The 24,630-nt window shown below is 50.9% G+C and overlaps 1 protein-coding gene across 4 annotated transcripts in view; it reads right to left on the bottom strand.

Moving 5' to 3' along the window:
• Positions 1-24,630, bottom strand: part of DIP2C (disco interacting protein 2 homolog C) — a 387,541-nt gene that overhangs the window by 167,326 nt on the left and 195,585 nt on the right. For 2 of the 4 annotated variants that reach the window (XM_040645478.1, XM_040645479.1), the window contains exons 2-4: positions 19,195-19,266; positions 17,482-17,649; positions 8,341-8,451 (exon numbers count right to left, since the gene is read on the bottom strand). In XM_040645478.1, coding sequence (XP_040501412.1) covers positions 8,341-8,451; positions 17,482-17,649; positions 19,195-19,266 — 351 coding nt within the window. The remainder of the gene's footprint in view (positions 1-8,340; positions 8,452-17,481; positions 17,650-19,194; positions 19,267-24,630) is intronic. The other 2 variants (XM_040645480.1, XM_040645481.1) reach the window with 1 other exon arrangement.

Raw genomic sequence — 24,630 nt, 5'->3', positions numbered from 1 at the left:
TCGCTTGTAAGCACTATTTTTGCTGCATCCCACAAACTTTGATCACTTGTATTTTCCCTTTTTAGTTCAAAATATTTTACAAATTTCCTAGGCTTCTTTGATCCATGTGTTAGTCAGAAGCATGCTGTCTACTCTCCAAGTGTGTGGGACTTCTCCGGTCATCCGTCATGGATTTTTGTTAATTCCACTGTGCCCTGACAGCATATTTTTATTCCTATTCCTTTCAATTTAAGGTGTGTTTTATGCCCCAGGATGTGGTCTATTTTGGTGATTGTTCTGTGTGAGCTTGGGGATGTGTATTCTGCTGTTGTTGCATGGAATACCCTACAAAGGTTAATTAAATCCAGTTGACTCTGGGATGCCTGCATGGCTCAGTCAGTTAAGCTCAGGTCATGATCCCAGGGTTCAGGGATCGAGTCCCGCATTGGGCTCCCTCCTCTGCAGGGAGCCTACTTCTCCCTCTCCCTACTGCTCCTCCTGCTTGTGCTTTCTGTCTCTCTCTCTCCTTCTGACAAATAAATAAAAAAAAATATTTTTAAAAAATCCAGTTGACTCAGTTGAACTCTTCAGTTCAACCATATCCTCAACTGATTTGCTACCTACTGGATCTGTCCACCACTGATACAGAGATGTTGAAACTCTACTGTAACTGTGGATCTGTCTATTTATGTCTGCAGATTTATGGCTGTTGTCTCACGGATTGTGGTATTTTGTTAGCATGTACGCATTAAGAATTATGTCTTCTCAGAGAATCAACTCCTTTATATATGTAATCCCCGATAACTTTTCTAGCTCCCGAGTTTATTCCATAAGAAACTAATGTCACCACTCCAGCTTTTTAAATTAGGGTTAGCATGGTATATTCTTCTCCACCTCTTCACTTTTAACCTGTGTCTTCATAGTGAAAGTGCATGTCTTACAGTCCACACAGAGTGGGTGGTGTCTCCAGTCTACTCTGACAGTGTAATTGGTGCATTTCAGTCAGTGACATTTAAAGTGATTCATATGTTTGGATTATTATTTAACATGTTTGTTACTATTATCTATTTATTGTACTCGTTCTTTGTCTTCCACTCTTTTTCTGCATTTTCTAGTTTTAATTGAGTATTGTATATGATCTGACTTTTACTCCTTGGTATATCAATTATACTTCATTTTTACGTTTTCAAGTGGTTGTTCTTAAGTTCACAGTATGCATTTACAAATACTCCAAGGTCACTTTCAAGAAGCACTACAGCACCTCAAGGTTAGTACAGGTGCTTCATAACACAATAGTTTCAATTCCTCCCTCCTGCCCCCTAGAACATCGCTGCCATTCATTTCACTACTGTATATGCTTATAATCACCCAATACATCATTCCTATCATTCCTCTGAACAAACTATAATCTGTAAGAGCAATTAAGAATTATAAAAACAACAGATTCTCTTTAGTCTTTGTGTAATCCTTCTCTAACAGTCCCCCTTTCTTTATGTAGACATGAATTTCTGACCCCACCACCTTTCATCTACTGATGAGCCCATTCGTCATTTCTGTCACAGTGTCTCCGATTTCCAGCACAGCCTTTACATTCTCTCTAGGGTGTCCATCTATCCACTGACATTACCCCCCCCCCGCCCCCGGTTTTGGAGCAGTGGTTTTCCCAATGACCTCAGTTTGCTGACAGATCAAAGTTGGGATCCAGCTGAACTCTTCAAGTGGCTGGTTTCCATTTCTAAGCTTCCTTCTTGTTGTAAGGATCCATATGACCAAGTTCATGCTTCCGAGGCATGCTGGCATGGAGCCAAGACTATCTCCTCTACTCCATATCTTATTCTGTTTTTTCTCATTTCTCCCTCATGTGGACTTAACTCAATTTTCCTTTTCCAACTTCTTAAATTAAATCCTTGTTTCTTCAGTTTCCAGGATCTCTTATTGCCTAATATAAATATTTTAGGCTATCAGTTTCTAAGTACTACTTCCGTGCGCCCCACAAGTTTTAGACTATTTTTTTTACCCAAAATACAATAGCCTCTTAACGTGTCCCTGTTTTCAGCCTGGAACCCACCCCAGCCCAACCAATCTATCTGCACGACCTGCTACACACTGGCATTGTCAACACGCAGCTCTAACCATGCCATTTTGTTTAAATGACTAGGCACAGATATCAAGATTGAGTTCATTTTCATTAGTTTTGAACAAATAGGCCTTTACTGTCTGTCTTCAAACGCATCTTCTGTCTTCCTTCCAAGTCTCCCACAGCCTTGGTTTTAGAGCAGCTCTGTGGGATAAAACTTTCTGCCGTGACAACTTTCCACACTTGCACTGCCCAGTGTAGCCGCTTGTCTTAAATGTGGCTAGTAAAACAAAAGAACAGAATTTTAAATTTAAACTAATTTAAATTTATAAGGTCCCATGTGGGTATTGGCTACCACACTGGACACTGCAGCTTGACTCAGATAAGCCTGTCCTTCACTGGGAATATTTAGCTGAGTATGCAGTCTGATTTAGTGCATTCTTCTCTTACTCTATTGTAACAAAATACGTTATTTCTGAATTATAATAAATAATGAAAAAATTTAGTTCAGAGGGAATCAGATTGCAGAGCTGGAAAGCATATTAAAATCAGTGAATTCAAATTGACTAGAGAAAGATTAACCTTCTCAATGTAGAAAATTAAACTTTAATGTTGAGGAAGAACTGACTACAGGGCAAATACACTCTTTGGAAGCAAACACAACGTCTTCTGTATTCGTGTCTCTCCTACAGTGCTCAGCAAACGCTCGGGACGCAAAACTGCACGTGTGTTGAACAGCTACCAGGAGAGAAGCCGTTATGGCCAGCAGCTGAGCACCGCCATACCTCAGATTCTAAACAGTCATCAGCACAAAAGCAGCCTCAGGGATGGGTTCGCATGTACAAATTTGTAGTTCATAGTATGTCTCCAGTTTTAAAGAAGAATTTCATTTTTACAAGTCACAAGCAGTGATTCTCAAACTCTTTGACCCAAAGAACACTTTAAACTGTTAAAAATTGGTGAAAATGTTAAAAAGCTTTTGTTTATAGGACTAATGCTTTGACATTCGCTGTATTAGAAAGTAAACTGAAAAGCCTTTTAAAATGCAAGGCTTCATAATCACCACGTGCACCAACTGTCAGAACGCAGTATCACCACGTCCAGCAGCCTTGGAAAAATCCATGTACGTTCATGGGAGGATGAGTGTGGACACAGTAAATCATGTGTCAGTGTTGTTCCAGAAACAGTTTGACCTCACAGACATCCCTAGAGGGTCTCGGGGTCCCCCTGGGTCCCTGGCGCCTGTCTGAGCCTGCTGTCCAGGAGTGACACTGGGCTCTGTGGTGCTCCACCTGGAGTGAGGGCTGGGCCCCGGGGAAGGCGGCCACTCTGGTCCGTGCACACATACGGACCTGGAGATGTGCTTTCTGAAGCTATTTGTCAGCTCACAAAGAGACAAAACCACCATTTTAAACATATTAGGAAACTGTATGCTGCATGTTTATTTGAACATTCTTCCTTATCATCGTTGGTCCTGGTAGAAATAGAAACAACACAAATCTCAGTGTTCTTTTCTAGGGCTTCTGGTTGGGGAGAAAGGGCATAAAAAACAGCTAGAATTCCTTTAAGTTCTAATTTAGACTTATCAAGTAAAAGTAATAAAGTGCCTAATACAGAGTTTGACATTTTCTAGGTACTCAGGAAATGCCTCTTCATTAATTCACTCTCCAAATCAAATTTAAGTTTCCAAATAAAGTTATTTAAAAAGAGGAGAAGTACACACTATTATAAAGAATTCCAGTAGGAGTTCATTACAATGGAAGGCCACGGGTTTGGAAATGAAATGGAAAAGTATAGCCAAGAGAGATTAAATTTGAGGCTATATGGTTGACTGGATTGATTGTTAATTAGAGCAATTATCTAAGAGATAATAGAATTACTTCTTGGTTGATATAATTTGGTCAGTGAAGCATCCAAAGTAATTCTACTGCAAGCTGAGTGGTCTAAGAATTTTAGAAACCAAACTCTCCTGAGGGCCACAGAACTTCTTCTTTTGAGTGTCTTAAATCTTCCATGCAGGCACAGGAAAACAGAAACCAGAAAATCCTGACACCCGCACACCGGCAACAGGGCCACAGTACGCTCTTCAGAGTTACCACATCTTAAAGGATTTGTGGACATACACCGAAAGAGAAAGTAAGTCACAGTATATTCGTGAAATGTCTCAATAGAAAACTCGGGACTAGCCTATTTTAACAATAGGAAAGAACAGAAAATAAGGTGGTGAGACCATCAAACGAGGCTGATACTGACCCCCGGGTCCTCACTAGCTCCCCCCAGGGTGGGTGCCGCACGAGTGCTGATCGTAGAAAATGAGAGCCCCACCGAGGTGCACAAGCCAAGAGCCTCTGGGTAGGTTTCTCCCATACGTAACCTAAGCAGTTATTATCTACTCAAGGTTCAGAGGAGTATGAATGTGTAGAAATGAAGACAGTCTGTATGGAGTAACATCTTCATAGTATTCTCCACACAGCAAGTGAACAGCAGGGCCAGTCCCACCATCTTTAACCTACGAATGGAAACCTTACTCGTTTAAAGCAGAGCTAGAGACCATCACCCGTGCAGCCGCAGGGCCTACGCATGCACCAGTCACCACGTGTTGCCACCTTCACACACGCCCATGCTGACTCGGCCTCAAGGTCCTGCTGCTATTACCTTCTGAACAGAGGTCAGACCTCGCTGACACTGACTCATCTTCTAAATGTGCATCGATCTCAGGGTCTTTCCAATTCCTCTGCTGTGTTATTCATAGGCCACAATGCTACCAAAGTCCTCCCTAAACCCTAAATGTGTTCCTCTTGTGCCTTTGCCTAAAATCTTCAAGCGGTACTCCGACATCGTCAGGATAAAGTCTAAGTTCCTGAGCATAGTACACAACAGACCTTAAAATCCGGCCCATCTGACCTAATTTCTTGCTTTTCCCCCAAATGCACTGTGCTTCTTCACCTTCCTTCCTTCCTTCCAAAAACAACAAGGCACTATTTCAGATGCTTGGCATACATGAGTGAACCAAAAGATCCTTGTCTTCCTGAGCCACACATTCCCATGGTAGACAGGCAGATGGACAGAGAGGCGTACTGATGATGTAGGTAGCCAAATGATAGACATTTAGATGGCAGACAGATGACGGGTAGGTAGGTAGGAAGATGGATGATTGACAGTGTCAGAGGTGATAACTGCGAGGGACACACGTGAGTCAGGAGGGGACGCATAGGGACTGCGCGAGGTGACACTACTGTCGTACTATTTTAACTGGGTGGACAGAGAAGGCTCATGAAAACAGTAACCCTTGAGCAGAGACGTGATGGAAAGGTAAGAAGCAATGTGTGTATCCGAGGGAAGAACATTCTAGGCAGCAGGAGCAGACAGCATAAAAGCCCCACTGCAATTACGTGCTTGAGAAACATCCAGGAAACCAGCGCAGCAGCAGAAAGGGGACGACATGAAAGACAAGACCACGGAATAAGAGGAAGCCAGACCATGGACATGGTACATGTGAATCTTACCCTGAGAGCAGCAGAAACTGCTGGAATACGAGCAGAGGTGTGTCACCAGCTAACCCGTGTTTGGGTCACTGGTCTGGCTCTTCCTTTGGACTGTGAGCTCCTTCACCCAAAGCCGGCAGAGCTCCAAGCTCAGCCCCACATCTGGGGTTCTAACTGGAAAGACAGAGCCCAAGTGCAGCAGGTGTTCCCACATCTGCTGCCCCACAGGGATGCTACCTGACGTGAACAGAGATTCTGAAGTAGGGCTCCAGGCGGGCTGGACCAAGACAGGTGCAGTTTTCTTCTAAGAGGGCAGTGCTAGAGGTTCTCGTGCTCTCCTTCACCACCACCCTCCGCTCACACTTTCCTTCCGCATCTACTCCTTCACTCTCCAAGATGGGAGGCAGCCTGCACGAGCGAATGGAGATGCCCCTGAGGCCAAGACAGCACTGTTCCCTACTTTGTTAACCTCTCTCAGACTTTTACTTAAAAAGAAAAACGGTGAAGCAACCAGCACCTGGCCTGTCTCCTAAAACAGCCAGGAGGATTTGGAGAATATGCCATAGCAAAAGCCGGGTAAACATCAGGGGTTTATCAGCCCCACCCCTCATCATTAGGAAAGAGAGGTAATGGAAGAAACAGACGGTGCCAGGTCTCAATTTCCATCTAAATTTTTTTAAAAATTTAACACAGAAAGTTAGAGCTTAGAACAAGACACAAGTTACAATCTTCTGTGTAGCAAGAAGTCAGATGACAGAGCCAAAGCCAGATCTGCATCCTGTTTCAATGAGGTCCTCACTGTGTTATCATTGAACAATCACACACCTCCCTGAACTTCCAGTTTCTCATCTATAAAATGGAAAAAACAACACCTGACTGGTTTCAGTAAGAACTAAAGATACTGGTGATAGTAAATATGTGTCTACGTGTGTGTGTCTGCATGTGTCTACCTGTATTTGCACACCTACATGTATCTGTGTTGGTGTCCACACGTGTGTCTACATGTGTGCCTGCAAGTGTGTCGATGTGTCTGCATGTCTACATGTGTCTGTGTCTGCATGTTTATGTATCTAGGTCCACACGTGTCTATGTGCGTATGTCTAAATGTGTGTCTATTGTGTGTACTTACATGTCTCTGGGTCTACATGTGTGCCTGTGTACCTATATATCTACATGCATGTGTCTGTGTGTCCACATATGTGTCTACTCTATGGGGGTGGTATGTACACTGACATGTATATACCTGTGTGTCTGTGTACCCGTGTCTACTGTGTGTCTACATATGTGTCTACCACGCAGGGGGCTGTGTGTGCATTGACATGTGTTTATATGTGTGTCTACTGTACATGTGACTTTATATCCACCTGCGTGTGTCTGTACTTACAACTGCTGCATCTGTGACTATGTGTGTACATACACAAAAAACTAACACGGTAGCATCCGGACAAGTGAAGCATTTCATAGTAGGATGACAGCACCTGTGTGCATGCCTCTACCTGCCTAACTATTTGAAAGAGGCCTCTGAAACATCTGCATGAGGAGGGGCTCCTGATACATACTGGGTGTTCAAATATCTCTGGAAAACAGAAGGTAGAGTCAAGAACAAGCTCCTGCTTCATTCCACCCGCACACTGTCCCCACATCAAGGCATCTGGCAGGGGGGGGAAGGGGCAGCACTCAGCCTTCACTGCCTTTCAAGCCCACTCTGATTCCACAGATGACGACCCTGATGCTGTTAGGTCTGCCCTACCCCTCCCTCCCCCCTAGGAAGGAGCCCAGCCAGGAAGTCAGGCAGACGGCTCCTTACAGGAAAGGGTGGGGGGTTTGTCTTGTCACCCCCACTAATGGAAGCAGCCGTGAAACGGAACCAAGAGCGTGGTCGACCTGCCCACCCTGGGTGTGAACTGCCTGAGCTGCCTCATCCCATAGCCTCGGCTTCCTCTTCTGCAACCTGAAGGAGCAGTAAGCACTTCACCTGTTGTTGTAAAAACCAAGTGGGATAGTACTTGTGAAAGTGCTCTGCAAAATACAAAGTGAAGTGTAAGTGTTATCTTTTGTCGTTGTTGGCAATCCACATCAACCCTGAACTGAGGTCCCAGCAACACTTACTGATGATTCTCCTTAAAAACTGTAGTTAGGGAAGCCGGAAAAGCAACTTTAATGTAGATGTTGGAAAAAATTCTCAAATTTAATTAAAATATTAATCACCAAACAAGTTTTCTGATGAGCGAAAGTAATGGAATGAAATTAATGATAGAAAGTCAAGCCAGCCAAACCCGGGTGATGGCTACAATAGAACGGAATTACCAAGACAGCATTCTCTTACACAGCACCATAAACCACAAAGCAAACAAAGAACATAGGAAAATTTAAGGATTTTCTTTTTTGAAAATTACTTGAAAAACAGGAATCCTGGGGTTAAAAGAGAAGAAAATATTATACTAGCAATTGAGAAAATATAAAGTAAAACCAAACTGCCGAATGGTAACACCTAAAAAAAAAAAAGCAAAATTTGGCTCATGAGAGATTACTGTTCAACTGTTATGAAATTCTCAATAGCAGACATTATCTTTAAAAATGTAAAAAGAGTTAGTGTTTACTGAGTTCTAATGTGTACCCCTGAGGGTGTATCTGTTTATGAGGCAGGATATCATCACCTGTGATCACACAACCAACCAAGGGACATTCAAACGTACCACACTCCTGCCCCACACCCACGCGGCTACCGCGGACACGCACCCACCCGTCCACTTTGCCATCACCACCACACAGTGACCTCACGACCACTTGGTGCCTTACCTGACCGGTAGCGCTCATCTCGTGACCCTGAGGACCTTCGGCGGTGATAGCGAGTAGAAGAAGCAGGAGTGACGGGAGCCCGGCGCTCGGGAGGCAACGCTTGATCCACCCCTGGGTTAAGGGAAACAGCAAAGTAAGGTAAGGCTTTACCTGGCAGCCAGAGTTAATTCATTTGGTAAAATCATTTGGTAGAATGAAGCCCTGACTCACGCCATGCCTGCGGCCAAGTGAGGGCACACGAGGGCATGGACAGGGGCCAGGGGACATCATGGACACTGAACAAGAGAGGGAGAAGTGTCCCAGGCAGGGGAAGACTCACGCCCTGACACTATAGCCTTTAGAGACACCAGCACAGGCTCCCTATATCACACACGTCTAGAACATGGATGAGAGAAATGGAGCCCAAAGAACTGGGTGAGAATCTTCTTTATATACAAACATATGGAAAGGGTTATGTTCATTCTTGAGGAAATTAAAAATTATGTTTATCATTAAGGTTACCTTTACAATAAATCTCACAGGATATCTTAATGACACAATTCAGGTAACCAGGACTGTGCATAAAGGTTTATCTTTATTCATTCAAAATCTTTAACTCTGAAATCTTACTCCTTTCGATGCAAAATAACTGAAAGATTTCTATTTCCATCTGGCTTTGAGGAATTACCTGAAAAGATAAAATAGTCAGATAAACTGATCTGACGGGCATTTGTCAAAAGCTGACCTAGATCTGGCAATCACGATGCCAACGACACTGGGGCGCTCGAGCGGCAAGAAGCCCCATCTCCGTAGAACTAAGTCAGTACAGCAGGGGAGGGTTTCATCGTTACAGCGCAGAAGGAAAGAAATTCGGAGCGCTGGGCATCAAACACTATCTGCTGAGTCTTCAGAAAAGGACCAGCGATACTTGAGAGAGAAAGTAAACCAGCAATGGCTATTTTAACAGAAACTGTTTAGTCCCTGGTTTTCCGTGACGGCCCCATAGGGTTACTCATATCAGGGGTGTAGCATGTCTCTTGTGCTGATTTCTGCACCTCAGTTGTTGTTCTTTTAAACTATGCTCCATGCTCAACGTGAGGCTTGAACTCACGACCCTGAGATCAAAGTTGCATGCTCTGCCGACTAAGCCAGCCAGGCACCCGGCTGCACCCCAACTCCTGCTGGCATGTTTGTGGTTAGTGACAGGATAGGTTAACTAACTGCATTAGAACTGCACGGAAGACACGCACGCCAGTCACCTGGCGAGCTCCTGCAAGCACTTCGTCCGCGGCATACACCGTTAAGCTTCCTGACGACACAGCAGCTCACAGCTGCCAACCCTGTCCGGTTAGAGTCTGCAAATGACCGTCAAAAAAGAAAACCTGCTCTATTTCATCAAACAGGTGCACAGAACTGATGGAACCGAGGAGTGCTAAGTCATGATGGGAAGTGGTGGTCATCTGGTGTTTACAAACATGAGCTGCGATCCCTCTTCACCGCCCAGTTTAGACCACACACGACTTCTTTACAAAAGCGTAGCCCTCACTACACATCGTTAGGAACGTGAGTGAGTAGTGGGCTGTGAATACCCTTCTATCTTAGACTTTTCCATTATTCCTGGTTAATATTTGTATCTTTCGATTCCATCATCTTGGTTTTCAATGGACCTCTTGCTAATTCCTTCAAACTATCCCAACAGAAATGAAAACCCTTTCCAACCCTTTCTCCCCCAAGGGCAATCACCTACAACTTGGGGACAGTCTTTTTCCCTGAAGACCCTCCTTGAGGACCCCCTCCTGCTCTGATCCGGGCTGGCTGGTCCAGACCCGCTGCGTAACCACCACACAGCATCCCTCCCTTCTGGAACTGGCTTTTGCTTAGACATCTAAGCAAAATTACATGCAAATTTGAAATTTTGAACATTTGTATAAATCGATTTATTTGAAAGTTATGTGCATTCAGTGCTCCCCATGACAATTATTGGTGAGAAGCTAAATGCCGTTCTGATGGTATACTGTTCATGAAAAATCTGCTTAGTTTTTTCTTTTCCTTTCTGTCAACTTTCTTGATTTTTTCTTTACTCCCACCGAAGGAGCTGAGAGCCAGTGTCTTCCTCCTGTGGCGGGGTCATCACCAGACCGACCTCCAGCAAGCAGATCTTTTACCTGAGTTGCTGCATTTACCCAAAGAAGAGACCTCTGGTCTCCTGTCTTGCGAATCGACACAGAAGTGCTCGTCATTCGGGGCTGGAGCTGTTCTCACTCTCCAGGGCACGTGCTCAGATTCAGTGCCTTGCACCCCACATCCCAAGGTTCTCAGTTCTATTTCTCAGAGAACAAGCATCTCTGGGGGAGTGGGGAAGACGTGGGTCACCTGCTTCCTAGAGGCCAGGCCTGGCCCTGTCCCTCATGGTGCCCATGAAAGCGGCATGGTCTGCTACACTCGGCACCCCCACCATCAACCCCACATACCACTGAAACCTGTCAGTGTCTCGCACTCCGCTGTCCTGCGGATTTGCACTTCGTGCGTTTACAGACATCTTAGGGCGGTTCTGGGAAGAAGCAGAGCTGAACGTGCACGTCCAAGCTGCCAAGTGAAACAGTGCCCGATTTACACACACGGTCTGGCTGTCCATCTCAGTGCCGCTACAGACCTCCCGAACTCGAATACACTTCCCGGAATTCCACTAACCTTAACCCGGCCGGGTCCCCAGAGGGCACGCACTCGCGGGACATGCAGGCGCAGCGCACAGACCAGGACCTGTACGCCTGTCCTCAGCTGATTCCTGAACATTTACCTTCACAAGCCAAAGTACACAGCTTACGACACGCGCTTTAAGAGACGAGCTACTAACAACAGAGAATCGCTCCTACCGCTCACTGGCAACAGCGCATTTTAAAAACTAAAATATCAGTATGCGCATTTCCATCATTAATTTTTAGCTGCCCTCACTGTGACTGAAATCCTGAGTAGCTTACAGTATGTTCTGACAAGGAAAGGCCGTCCGTCAAATAGGCAGCAACTCAGATTAGAATTTCCAACCTGTCCGCACAGGGGGACCCCGAGGTAACGAGTGAGGGGTCCTTCCTGTTGTGTATAAGGCAGCATGAGAACACACGGAGCTCAGGACGCCGGGCGCTGAGGGCCCACACTCCTGCCACAGCTGAAAACCAGCTCTCAGACCACAGAATGTGGGGACCGGGCCTGAGCGACGACACTGCAAAGTGAGGGGTCTCGAGGGAGGTGGGGGAACCCTCCAAAAACACACAAAGCCAGTAGGCAAAGATTAATCCTTCTCAGGCAAAAACGTGGTGGGGGTGGAGAGTGGCTCTCTGTCCCACACTTTCGAAGCACCCCGTGGCAGACAGAGGCTCAGCTTCAGGTCCCACGTGAATCGAGGGACGGGCATCCAAGAGGCCTCCTGGCTCCATCCGTCTCCCATCTGTGCACAGCTCTGCCATTCTAAGTACCATCTGAATGTTCACGGGGAGCTGCCCCTTCCCTTGAGACGGGCGCCCCTTCCTGGTGCTCCCAGGTGCACCGGGGGCCCGGTCCTGGGGCAGAGGTCGCGGACTGCTGGGCTCTGCATGCTGTCACACGGGCAAATCTACCTGGTCCCTTGAAGAGAAGCAGCCTTATGATCTTTCTGCCAAACTACTCGACCCCCAGTGACCTTCTCAGGACAGACTGCCGCCCAGGAACAAAATCGGGGCAGCTGCGAGGTCGGCGGACAATGACACGTTCCTCACATTGTTACCTGGGAGGCTGCTGGGCAGGAGCTGGGACATCTGTCTGCTCATCTCCTCCCCGGGCCAGCGCTGCCCCCGGCCCACGGGAGGGGTTCAGGAGGGCTCCTGAACCAACGCGGCCAGTCTCCATGGCACGTGCGGGGCCTTGCAAGGCTCCCACCAGGCGTCACTTCAAACACAACCTTCAGTGAGATTTCTGTTCCCCTTGAGAAGCGCAAAGGAAGGAATCCAAGGAGTCCAAGAGGAAAGAGGAAAGTGGCCAGGCAGGGAGACAGTAACCCAGCCCAGGAGCCCGGCCCTCTGCCAGAGACATCCTCAGACAGCCACACGCGAGTCCGTCCCAATTCTTTCCAACGCACGACAAAGAAAGGACTCCCCAGAGAAAATCCCTAACAACACGGTTCTGTCCCAAGCACCCCACCAATTCCAGTACCAGATACCAGAAACCACGACAACCCTCATATTCACTGAGGACTGTGGCCACGTGGGCTCTGTGGCTCTGAAATACCATGTGCTTCAGGCTGGGAGACCTGCTGTGTAGACCACCCTTGCTCATTCAGGATGTCAAATGTTCCAGAAAACACCAAGACTTCTAAATTCAGATAGCAAGGGAAACACACGAGAAAGCCTTGGTTTTCCACATAGCTGCAAAAGCAATCATGAAGGATTTGTGGAAGATGACTTCAATAAAAGCTCATGTGGGAATCAAAACTAGAAGACCGTGATCCAAGTTCCAGTCTTATTCTTAGCCCAAGTGAACTGGGCAAATCCCTCAGCTGCTACCTCAGCTTCCACGTACGTTGAGGAGCAGATGTGGACACGGTCACGTGTGAGGGACGTCCCCCCAGACCGCTGCTGGAACCCAAGCCTCTCTGGTCCTGACCCCTGGTGTTCAGAGCCGGTGGATCCCAGGGCCCAGCAGGGCTCACAGCGTCCCCGGGGCTCCTACGCACGTGGATCCTGCTTCAGGAACCTGGAGAAATTGCGGAGGGCTTCTCTGTATTTCAGGTCTGCAAAAAACGATTTCTGAGTCGTCCCCTGCTCTTCTGGTACCTGATTACACCCCCACACAGCAGCACTTGTAAAATAAGTGCAGTCAAGGCTCTGCAGATGTCACGCACCGCCGTGTGCGTACAGACAAGAAACTTACTGTGTTTGCTTCGTACGGACTCAGATGAGAACACAGCACAGAAGGGAATTCCATCCCCTCCACCGTCAGCCCGACTCGTTTCCGCCTCTCGCTACGGGAGGCCTTGCCGAAAATCCACAGAATTCTAACCATATTCCTGCCGACACACTATAGTTTGATTAGGGACGCATTCCGTGGAAAAGTACGGAAGAAGACCTGGAACTTTAGGGAGCTTGACGTGCACCCAACACTCGCTCTTGCTCACCGCGTGACAGCGGCTCAGAAGGGAATGAGTGTACGAGGTCAGGGGCAGGGCTGCAAATGTCTGCATTTTTCAGGTACCCACACAAGCCAGGTCCAAAGCAGACGTCTTTCTCGCTGCCCAGGTGGACCCTCAGATCCCAGCCCCAGCTCTGCTCAAACTCCAGCAGCTTGCACGGGAGACGGCTTGGCGGCTCCTGTCTCCACTGATATCGGGGAGCAGGAACCCGGCAGGTAGAACATCACTAAAAATAATGGGGATCCATCTGACCAAACCCACAGCTGCGTGTGATAAATCAGGAGTATTTGTTCGGCCAACGAGAGCAGAAATTATGTTCTGAGATTACGACCGTGCATGGCTCACCTAGGACACGGGTTGCTCGCCTCCAGCGGAGGAAGGCTCAGTTCCTACAGCAACTCAGACTAGAAAGGATTCATGCTCAGTCACAGGCCAGTAACCTGATTTAAAGACCCGTTTTCTCTTCTGGGGTTCAACCTTACACCTGACACCCCGTCCGTCATGAACAGACGGCATGGCGTGACCCCTCAGCGGAGGTGGTCCCCTGGGACAGGCTGCTGTCCCTCAAGCCCTGACAGGGACGGGCAATCGCGGCTTCCGGGCCCAGGGCTGCACTCCGGGAGACCCTAACTCCTGCTGCAGAATGAAGACATGGACCCGGTGTGCGGTGGGCGCTGGAGGGGCGGAGACCCGGCCAGCGCTGGCTCAGGAGGCCATGGCACCCACACGCTCTCTTCTCTGAGTCTAGAACAGCCCTGACCACAGTCTGCATCCCTAAACACAAGATAAGAAAGTTCCTCATCTTCCATGAGACCAGAAAGGGCACCGTTCACAAGCTCTGAACTCTGCCCCTTGCATGAGGCTCCTTCACAGACCTGGAGAGCCAGCAGCGCCTCGGCGGCTGGGCTTCAGATGCTGCTGCCTCCGCACGGGCCCGTCCCAGGGAAAACGACGTCAGGACAGTGTGTCTGCAGTTAGAGCACCGCACACCGGGGTCGCGGAGCTAAAACCCAGGATTCATGATCATAAAACACAATTCAAGTGACTAGAACGTGCAGAGGCCCCAAACCGTGTTCTCCTTCAACCTCTCAGATACAGAAACAGCGAGGAACACGACATACCACCACTTACAAGTATCCAGATCAGAAGTCAAAATAAAGCTGTGCTCACGGAGGAGATGCCTCCAGCACTAAGAGGTCCGTCTGCCTGATGTTCCAGGCACCACACAGCTGAGCACCACGTGGACACGCTGGCTCGGCCCCCCGTGGGGCCAGCTCTGAGTGCTCCCTGCTCCACGCACCTGCTGGACACACTGGCCTAGCTGTCCATATGGGGGCTGTGGCCAGGAGGACGGAGGCCAGGGCCCGACCTGCCAGCAGCATGGATTTGACAGGGGGTCTACACGCCAGCAGCCGGTGTGTAACGTGCAGGCAGTTACTGGTTCATCATTCTGCGCATATCTGAAGGTGCCTACCTCCTCGGGGTTGAGGTGGGGGTGGAGTCATCCAATACTCGACCACCCCCATCCAGCTACAACTTCACAGTCATTTCAGAAGTAGGCTGTTGTGAGGAGCAGGACCAGAGGGCCTGTCCTAACCCCAGGGATCCTTTTGACACTGGAGCTGGGCTTGGAACAATGCACAGGTGCAGGCAGAGGGCACAAGCAGGTGCAGAAGGCCATCCCTGGAGACAGAGCATGGGACCGCCCAGCAACAGCAAGGTCCGCGGAGCTGAGGAGAGGCTAGGGCTGCTGCGTGCAAAGCCCTTCTGACACAGACTCACAGACTCGGCTACACTCTGCACAGGGCCTCTGCGTCTGTCAGCAGGAGCAAACATGGTCAAGCCACCCTCACCAAGAGAAGTCCCTCCTCCTCCAAGGCCGTTCACACGCATCCCGTGGCCAATTCCCAGGGAGCAGGAAGAAAGCAGACGGACCTGTCCTCCAGTCTCGCAAGTGGAATCCACCAAGATTCCCAGAACTACGCAGCCACCTGGCAGCTGACAGAGAAGCCACACAGGCACGGAGCAGACCAGCCCTATAAAAACCACCCTCCACGGAGAAACACGCACAGAGTCACAGGGGAAGGGAAGTCTCCTGACATACGTGCTGGGAGAAAGACGGACTCTACGTGGTCCAGGGAAGTCTCACTATTCGGGTAACAGTGGAATGTGACGACATGGCCTCGTCATGGGAGCACTACAGACTCGGTCGTGGAAGTCAGCTCTGGTGCTCAGATATGCCCGTAAAGACTGGCAGAGTGGGGTTTGTCTTCTGTTCCTAAAGTTTTATCAGGTTTGGAGATTAATGAAAGAGACACTACAGACAGGGGACTAGAACCCATGAGTCAGTCTTCAGTAATATTTTCTCCTTGAAAATGATTTTCAATATGTTTTTTCTGACTCCTTTTCTTTCTGGTCCCTGGCACAGGTTTTCTCATCTAGATCGGGGGAAGCACTCAACACTGTGCTCCCCAAGGACAACATACCTTCTGGGGTACGTGGTGCCGCCAGGTGTCGAGAGAGGAAAACCAGGAGACGGACCGCTTCTGGAGCATGTTCCCTGGATGGACTAATGCCCGGGACTCCGACCCGAGAGCTCACAAGTGCCCTACAAGCCACTCTAATTCAGAACTGTGTGTCCCAAACAGAATACGTTTAGAAATGTTTTTAGAATACTTTCGAAGTGTTAATATTTTCTCTGACAAATAAAAATAATGTTAAAAAAAAAAAAGGTTCACAAAACACAAACCCCTTAGGAACGTGCTCGGCAGGACAAGCTGACCACACACAGGACGCTTCTCGTGAGATCCTGACCCAGAAGAGTCACTTCTCAGACTGAGCGCGTCAAGAAAGCAAGCTCGGACTCAGAAGGCTCTGCTCTCGTGCTACTTCCCCAGACGTCCGCAGAACGAACGACGGTTCACATGACTTCTCAGAAATAAGGACTAGCAGTGAAAACTGCAAAAGGGGCTGGGAATCTGCTCTCGTAAGCCTAGAACCACGGGGGACCTGCCTTCCCTTCCCGGGGGGCTTGGGGGGACAGGACACAAGGCCCCAGAGCAGCGTCCCCAAGCAGGCTGCCTCCCGCTCACATCTGTTGGGTGCGGGAGGCTCCTGCAAACTGTGAAGCGGACCCCACAGCAGCACCCCACTCCACGGCCACTCACCCACCTGCTCCGCCCCGTCAGCCAGCCGCCCTGAGAAGACGGGCAGGAGCCACAGCACGGGCCTCTTCTGAGAGTCTAAGGCCAATGCAACATTAAATCTATCCCTTCAGTGCTTCATGATTTTCAAATACTGGCCTTTATCTGGGAGAAAGCCCTACAAATACCCCTAAAGCACACTAATGCTCATTTTCTTGCTCTACTGAAAGACGGTCTGGACTCATTTTGTGAGCTTCTTATATTCAAAAGATGGCCCACAAAAGTAACTGTGGCCTCTGTAGGCTCGTTACCTCTGAGAACGCACCCTACGATCACTGGCTTGATGTCCTATTTCCCAACCGCACGGCACCCTGTGGAAACAGGATCGTGCTGCCATGTGGACCTCGCTCCCTAGCAGAGCTCAGGGCCACGGCAGCCCGATCGTCCCTCGCGGAGACCAGAACCCCAGGGTAGAAGACCAACCACTGCAACAAGAATTTTAGGATTTGTCACGCAATCTTCTTCTCAAGTGTTTTCTAAGTGGGGCTCCAACTGTGAAAACAGGGTTGTGAAACACAGTATTACGCCTTCAGCAAAAAGACTCAGAACTGGGGCCTGAGGCAGAGGGACAGTCAGGGTGCGTGGGCTGGGACACGCTCTGTGACCCAGGGGCGGCGTGGCCCTCGGTGAGTCGCACCAGCCCAGTGGGAGGAAGGGGCTGGCCCGGAACCCCGCCTGCGCCAGCACGTGGCTGTGTGAGAAAACCCGCCGGCGCCTGCCCACACCGGGTGTCCACGGCGGCGGCAGGTGGGAGGTCGGCCTCCGGCCCTGCGGGGGTCTCTCTCAGTGGAGTGCGCTCACCGAAGCGAAAGTAAAACAGCGGCCGGTTCCCCGCGGTGCTGGCCGCCCGCTCTCTGACCGCGGCTTCTCGGATGTCACACACCCCGATGTTGCCGGAGTGCAGTGCTCTTCCCGGGGCTCCTTCACTGTGCTGCAGTCTACACCGGACCACGGCAGCTCCGTTCGCTGCTGTAACAAGTTGAGAAAAACTAATTAATGCAAACTTTCGTTTTTTAAAAATTTGTTACAGCACTGAGCAGAGCTGCCGCCCCCACGCAGAACGGCACAAAGACACCAAAGGACCACGCGACACGGGCCACCCTCAACGCCCAGCCAACACAGCCAGCCGCGGCCTCCGCACCACTGCGGCTCAACAACGTCTCCTGGGAACGCACAGGCTGCTTCTGTTTCACTTTTGCTTGGTAAGTCACAGAGACTAAAACCCAACAATGTCGAGAGCCTACAGTCCGCCCCAGCAGCCCTCCTCCAAGACGTGAAGGCACCTCCTGCAGAAAGGAATCACGAGGACCAGCCACAGAAATGGCCGTCAGCCTGGCAGTCCTGTTAGAAGACCGTCTGGTCATCTGCCCACGTCTGCTCTGAACGTCTTCCACACGTGGGTGTCAGCCAGCCAAAAACTGGACTCATTTGTAATTCACTGAATACAACAGAGCTTCTTCCTTCCAGAAGCCAGACAACAGGAAAATTCAGCCCATCGCTAAGTCAGGTCAACAAAATAGGTCCACCTTCACGATAACTTTCTTAAGTATCAAGGAAAAAAAAAAAGACACGAAATCCAAACAAGACTACAAGCACAACAGAAACTCCACACGCAAATTCAGTTCCCTGGACTGTGAGCTGTGGGAACCACCCCTCACCGTGCTAACGGGACACTAGCTGGCTGTGTCACAGCCTGGAGGGCAGAGGGACAGAGCGGGGTCTTGTGCTGTGTGCACCTGCAGACTTGAAACTCTCCACCAGAGGCACCTGAGATGGGCTTGAACCATGTCGTTTCAACAGTGAAAACTACAGAGTTCAGGAAGCATCTGCAAAATTTAGGTTGCTTTCCTTTTTTGTTGAGGACGTGGTTCAGATTTAAGCCATTCCCAAAACCTAGCAGATTCTCAGGGTCACCTCCAACTGACCTATGCTTCAATCAGAACTAAAGGCCAGAACTCCAGTCTGGGAGCATGTTCTTTTTCCTGAAAGGTGCAGAAGGCAGGTCAAGTGGACAGAGATTCTACAAACCTGCACCCAGGAAACACTCGAATGAAACAGACTTTGTACTTCAGGGAAGAACCCACAGCCTTTTGTAATTACATTTCAGAACACAACCAACCTTTACCAAGTCACAGCCCCACGCGGGATACTCTACATAGATCTGCCCCCTCACGACATCAACAAAAACCTTGGGTTAATTTAAACTGTAAGCAGTGGCAATAATTTTTAATTCACTAAACCAAAAGTCATGTTTACATCATAAGTGCTCTCATATTTTTTGTTCATAACAAGCATTTTAGAGTAAACAACCTATCCTTGCCTTCTATAGATGAAAAACCTATTAAATTTATTAGGCACGTTTACAGAAAAGTCCTATGTGGCCAGCACCAAATCAAAAGTGTGACCTTTGTGCAGGTTGGGCATGAGAAAGGATTTGCACTCAGCGGTTTCTCTTGCATGTTACACTTAACTCTTAAAATTAGAGGCTTTATGTAACTCATGGAGGGTACGTACTCGGAGGCTGGGGCAGGTAGGCTCCAATTAGTTTTGACCTCTTCTTTTCATATCCTTTTTGGGTGATGTCACCTGGAAGAGAAGGAAAGAGACATTCAGAATGGTCTCAGTGACAGGTGGGTCACTCATCAGACTCTAAGCCACCGCAAGTTACATCTTTTGTGTCTTCTGTTTGTCTTTTAATTATAATTTAAAGAAGAAAGAACCTTGTCATTTACCTTGGCCATCCCCTGCCCTCAAATAGTCATTTAAGTTACATAAAAATCCTTGGTAAGCTCATGCTTGTCCCAGCCCCTCCCTGCAAAGTCTCAGCTCTCATAGGACCCAGAACTGGAGTCTGTGACCTTATTCACACCAGCTGAACAGAAAGCCTTCCGGTCTGCATAGTTCTCATTAGCTCAGCCAACAAGGGAGGCGTTGAGGCCGGGGACAGCCACCCAAACCACTGCTGATTAACGTCTTCCTCCACTGACCAACCTGGCTGGTCAGTCCCAAGGACACCAAACTGCTCAGGTGTTTATGAAAATAAGTGACTCAGACCAAATGAAACATGAAATAAAACAAAGAGAACACGGGACCTACAGAAATCCAAAGTGTGTGAGCAAGGTGCTTATCCTTAAAGCAAAAATTGAAACGTTAAAGCCAGAGGCTCACATGCAGAAGAACAAGGGGTATACATGCTGATGTTTTCCACAAGTGCTCAGTACCTGGGACAAAGCAACCAGAAGAACACATAACAGCCTTTCCTAATTTTAAGTGCTAATACACACAAAATGCTGATTTTGCCCTTCAATATTTTGTAATTTTTTTTCCCCAATATTCTGATCAAACCGTCATTCCTAGAAGAACTAACACTCAAGTTTTAATAAAAATACAGCAGACTGGTGAATTTTTTTTCTAATGACATATGCTCACTAAATTTGAGAAAACCATAAAGCATCCTGAGTGTTTGCTGCTGACCCGACAAACTCACAGCTCCCACAGTGCAGTTGTGTGCACCCATGAAACACACACCTTGTTTTAAACAACAGAAGTCAGTGGGAAACATTTCCCGCTATCAAACGACAACCATTTCTGATGCTATCAGTATGTCCGCGGGCCACTGTCAACGAGCAGACCTATGAGGATGGGTACACGCACTACGGCTGCGCCCACACTCACCATCAGTACCAAGGCCACTCGGTTGCTTTTGGAAATGCTCCATCCAATCCCCCATTCATTTATTTATTTTTAAAGATCTTATTTATTTGAGAGTGAGAGAAAGCAAGAGAGCATGAGAGAGAGAGAGAGAGAGCACAAGTGGGGGGAGCGGCAGGCAGGGGGAGAGGGAGAAGCAGACTCCCCACTGAGCAGGGAGCCCGATGCGGGACTCGATCCCAGGACCCTGGGATCATGACCTGAGCCGAAGGCAGACCCTTCACGGACTGAGCCATCCAGGCGTCCCTCAAATCCCCCATTTTAAAAGGCTGCCTAAAATCTCAACAACCAAAAACCCCACATGTATATACACACTGTGGAGCATGTCTGCAATTTCAGGAAAAAGGAGTAAGTTAGCCAATTAGGACACTGGCTGAGAGGTGTCTGTCACAGGTCACGCCTCCTGATTTCTGCCCACGACCAGTACACCTCTTGTCACGTTAAAGACAAGAAAACACGTTTGAGGAAACAGCATAAAACCAATCTGCAGAAGAAACACCACCAGGAGCGGGAAGTGGTGTGGCTGGGGTGGGACCACGACAGTTCCCCCGACCCCGCACAGTTCCCCCGACCCCGCACAGTTCCCCCGACCCCGCACAGTTCCCCCGACCCCGCACAGTTCCCCCGACCCCGCACAGTTCCCCCGACCCCGCACAGTTCCCCCGACCCCGCACAGTTCCCCCGACCCCGCACAGTTCCCCCGACCCCGCACAGTTCCCCCGACCCCGCACAGTTCCCCCGACCCCGCACAGTTCCCCCGACCCCGCACAGTTCCCCCGACCCCGCACAGTTCCCCCGACCCCGCACAGTTCCCCCGACCCCGCACAGTTCCCCCGACCCCGCACAGTTCCCCCGACCCCGCACAGTTCCCCCGACCCCGCACAGTTCCCCCGACCCCGCACAGTTCCCCCGACCCCGCACAGTTCCCCCGACCCCGCACAGTTCCCCCGACCCCGCACAGTTCCCCCGACCCCGCACAGTTCCCCCGACCCCGCACAGTTCCCCCGACCCCGCACAGTTCCCCCGACCCCGCACAGTTCCCCCGACCCCGCACAGTTCCCCCGACCCCGCACAGTTCCCCCGACCCCGCACAGTTCCCCCGACCCCGCACAGTTCCCCCGACCCCGCACAGTTCCCCCGACCCCGCACAGTTCCCCCGACCCCGCACAGTTCCCCCGACCCCGCACAGTTCCCCCGACCCCGCACAGTTCCCCCGACCCCGCACAGTTCCCCCGACCCCGCACAGTTCCCCCGACCCCGCACAGTTCCCCCGACCCCGCACAGTTCCCCCGACCCCGCACAGTTCCCCCGACCCCGCACAGTTCCCCCGACCCCGCACAGTTCCCCCGACCCCGCACAGTTCCCCCGACCCCGCACAGTTCCCCCGACCCCGCACAGTTCCCCCGACCCCGCACAGTTCCCCCGACCCCGCACAGTTCCCCCGACCCCGCACAGTTCCCCCGACCCCGCACAGTTCCCCCGACCCCGCACAGTTCCCCCGACCCCGCACAGTTCCCCCGACCCCGCACAGTTCCCCCGACCCCGCACAGTTCCCCCGACCCCGCACAGTTCCCCCGACCCCGCACAGTTCCCCCGACCCCGCACAGTTCCCCCGACCCCGCACAGTTCCCCCGACCCCGCACAGTTCCCCCGACCCCGCACAGTTCCCCCGACCCCGCACAGTTCCCCCGACCCCGCACAGTTCCCCCGACCCCGCACAGTTCCCCCGACCCCGCACAGTTCCCCCGACCCCGCACAGTTCCCCCGACCCCGCACAGTTCCCCCGACCCCGCACAGTTCCCCCGACCCCGCACAGTTCCCCCGACCCCGCACAGTTCCCCCGACCCCGCACAGTTCCCCCGACCCCGCACAGTTCCCCCGACCCCGCACAGTTCCCCCGACCCCGCACAGTTCCCCCGACCCCGCACAGTTCCCCGGACCCCGCACAGTTCCCCCGACCCCGCACAGTTCCCCCGACCCCGCACAGTTCCCCCGACCCCGCACAGTTCCCCCGACCCCGCACAGTTCCCCCGACCCCGCACAGTTCCCCCGACCCCGCACAGTTCCCCCGACCCCGCACAGTTCCCCCGACCCCGCACAGTTCCCCCGACCCCGCACAGTTCCCCCGACCCCGCACAGTTCCCCGGACCCCGCACAGTTCCCCCGACCCCGCACAGGCCCCCAACCCCGCACAGTTCCCCCGACCCCGCACAGTTCCCCCGACCCCGCACTGTTCCCCCGACCCCGCACAGTTCCCCGACCCCGCACAGTTTCCCTGACTGCGCAGAGTTCACGACCCTGAACAGTTCACGACCCTGCACAGTTCACGACCCCACGCAGGCCCCCAACCCCGCATAGGCTGTGACCCCACAGTTCCCCACACAGTTCACGACCCCCCGCAGGCCCTGACCCTGCGCAGAAAGGACTGGGCCGGCGGGAGCAGTCGGTGCTCTGGGGCGGGCGGGTCGTGTTGGCCCCACTGTGAAGTCTACTCAGGAGCAGGCAGCTCACCGGGGACTCCAGACACCGCTCTCGGAGACCCAGGCTGCTAACAGCTCTTAAAACCCACAAGCACAGACAGACACCTTTTGATCAGTAACTTCATCTACATCAGGGGTCGCCGGCTACAAATCCAGCTGGCGGGCTGTTTTTGGGAACGGAGCTTGCCTGGCACGTAGCCATGCTCCCTCCCGGGCACCACGACCCACACAAGCTTCCCAGCCGCGGTCCCAGCGCCCTAAGCACCTTTGTCCTTGCGACAATGGGTTTTACAGGTCAGAGACAGGCACTAAGGCTGCTGCTGCTCGCCCAGGGCCCCAGATCTACGAGGGAAACACACTCTGACCAAATCTCAAACGACTTCCCATCATAGCCGCACCTGGAACCGGCATGGGTGTGCTCGAGACCGCCACCTGTCCAGGACACGCCCCCTGTCAGGGCAGTCCCAGCCTTGGGCTCCAGCCACGCCTGGCTCTCCTCACACGGCCTGGATGGCTGCTTACGGTCTGTGTTTGTCCCATACTCGAGGGGCTTATCCTCAAAACCAGAGGTGATGCCTTCATGGGCCAGCGTCCCGCAGAGCCGAGCCCCGGCCCCGCGGTTCACAAGCCAGCACTGCGCACGGATGTCACACAGTGACTCCACTGACCGGCTGGACGGAGTCAGCGTGACCCGCAGGGCAACCACAGGGTCACCAGGGGGGATCCCCATGACCACATTACTAGAGTGTCTGGGACAAGAGCCAGAGCCTGTGCTCCCCGAAAGGATCCAGTGCCTGCGGCAAGGGGCAGGGTCATTCGGGCGCCCAAGCACCAGGCTGAAAATGCCCTTGCCACTTTTTTCTTCCATGAAGAAAGTCCCACTGTTTTCAACTCGGCAACCACGTGAGTATCTCCCGGTCACGACCTCTCTCTGCATTTTTGTATAAGCACCCTCTCCAGCTGGGGGCTCTTCCATTCGACCCTTCGTTCTGAAGCATCGAGTGAGGATTTCTGTGCAGGCAGGCTGAGAAAGCAAGAGTGGACAGATGATTGATAGATGGAAGAAAGACGGATGGACAGGTGGATGGATAGAAGGAAAAGGGACGGAGGAACACATGGGATGGACCCAAGAAGCTGGCTTTACACACAACTCTGCCCTCCTGGACGGCCTCCCTGGGCTCCGCCCCAGGCTGACCGGCAGTCACCGCCATGATGTCACCATGACAACACAGCTTCTCCATTACCTTCCATCAGTTCAGGCTGAAGGATCGATGGGGGCCTCCCTCCCCACCTCCCCCTGGATCTGCAATGAGCACACAGCCTTCAGGGTAAAACTGTAAGTTTGAGGCAGAAGACCATCTGAGAGAGAAGCCATCTTCCCCATCACATGTCTAAGCAACAGTTTATTGAACGTCTGTGGTTCCCCAAGGGACTGTCCCACAGCTGACGGCAGGTTGGGGAGTGTTCACGCACCCCAGAAGCGAAAGACCATGTTAATGTCCGGGAACACAAACTACGGGACCCCGTGCTCGAGTATTTGCCACGTACAATCCAAATGGCGTATTTCCATGCTTCTGAGCTCAAGACACCTGTCCCCCTAACACCCTTTCATTTCAGGAGTAAGGACGCAGGACAGAAAAGTGCAGAAATCATCTCTCCTCGGTGAAGAAAAAATCAAAGTGGTCTCTTGAAACACTTTCCACTTTATCAAAAGTATTTAAATTATTATCCTCCAAAAAGCTCTTTAAGACTTAAAATT

This window comes from Ursus maritimus, unplaced genomic scaffold (assembly GCF_017311325.1).
Source record: "Ursus maritimus isolate PB19 unplaced genomic scaffold, ASM1731132v1 scaffold_31, whole genome shotgun sequence".
In the NCBI taxonomy this organism is placed as follows: Eukaryota; Metazoa; Chordata; class Mammalia; order Carnivora; family Ursidae; genus Ursus; species Ursus maritimus.
This window is presented reverse-complemented; position numbering and strand designations above follow the sequence as displayed.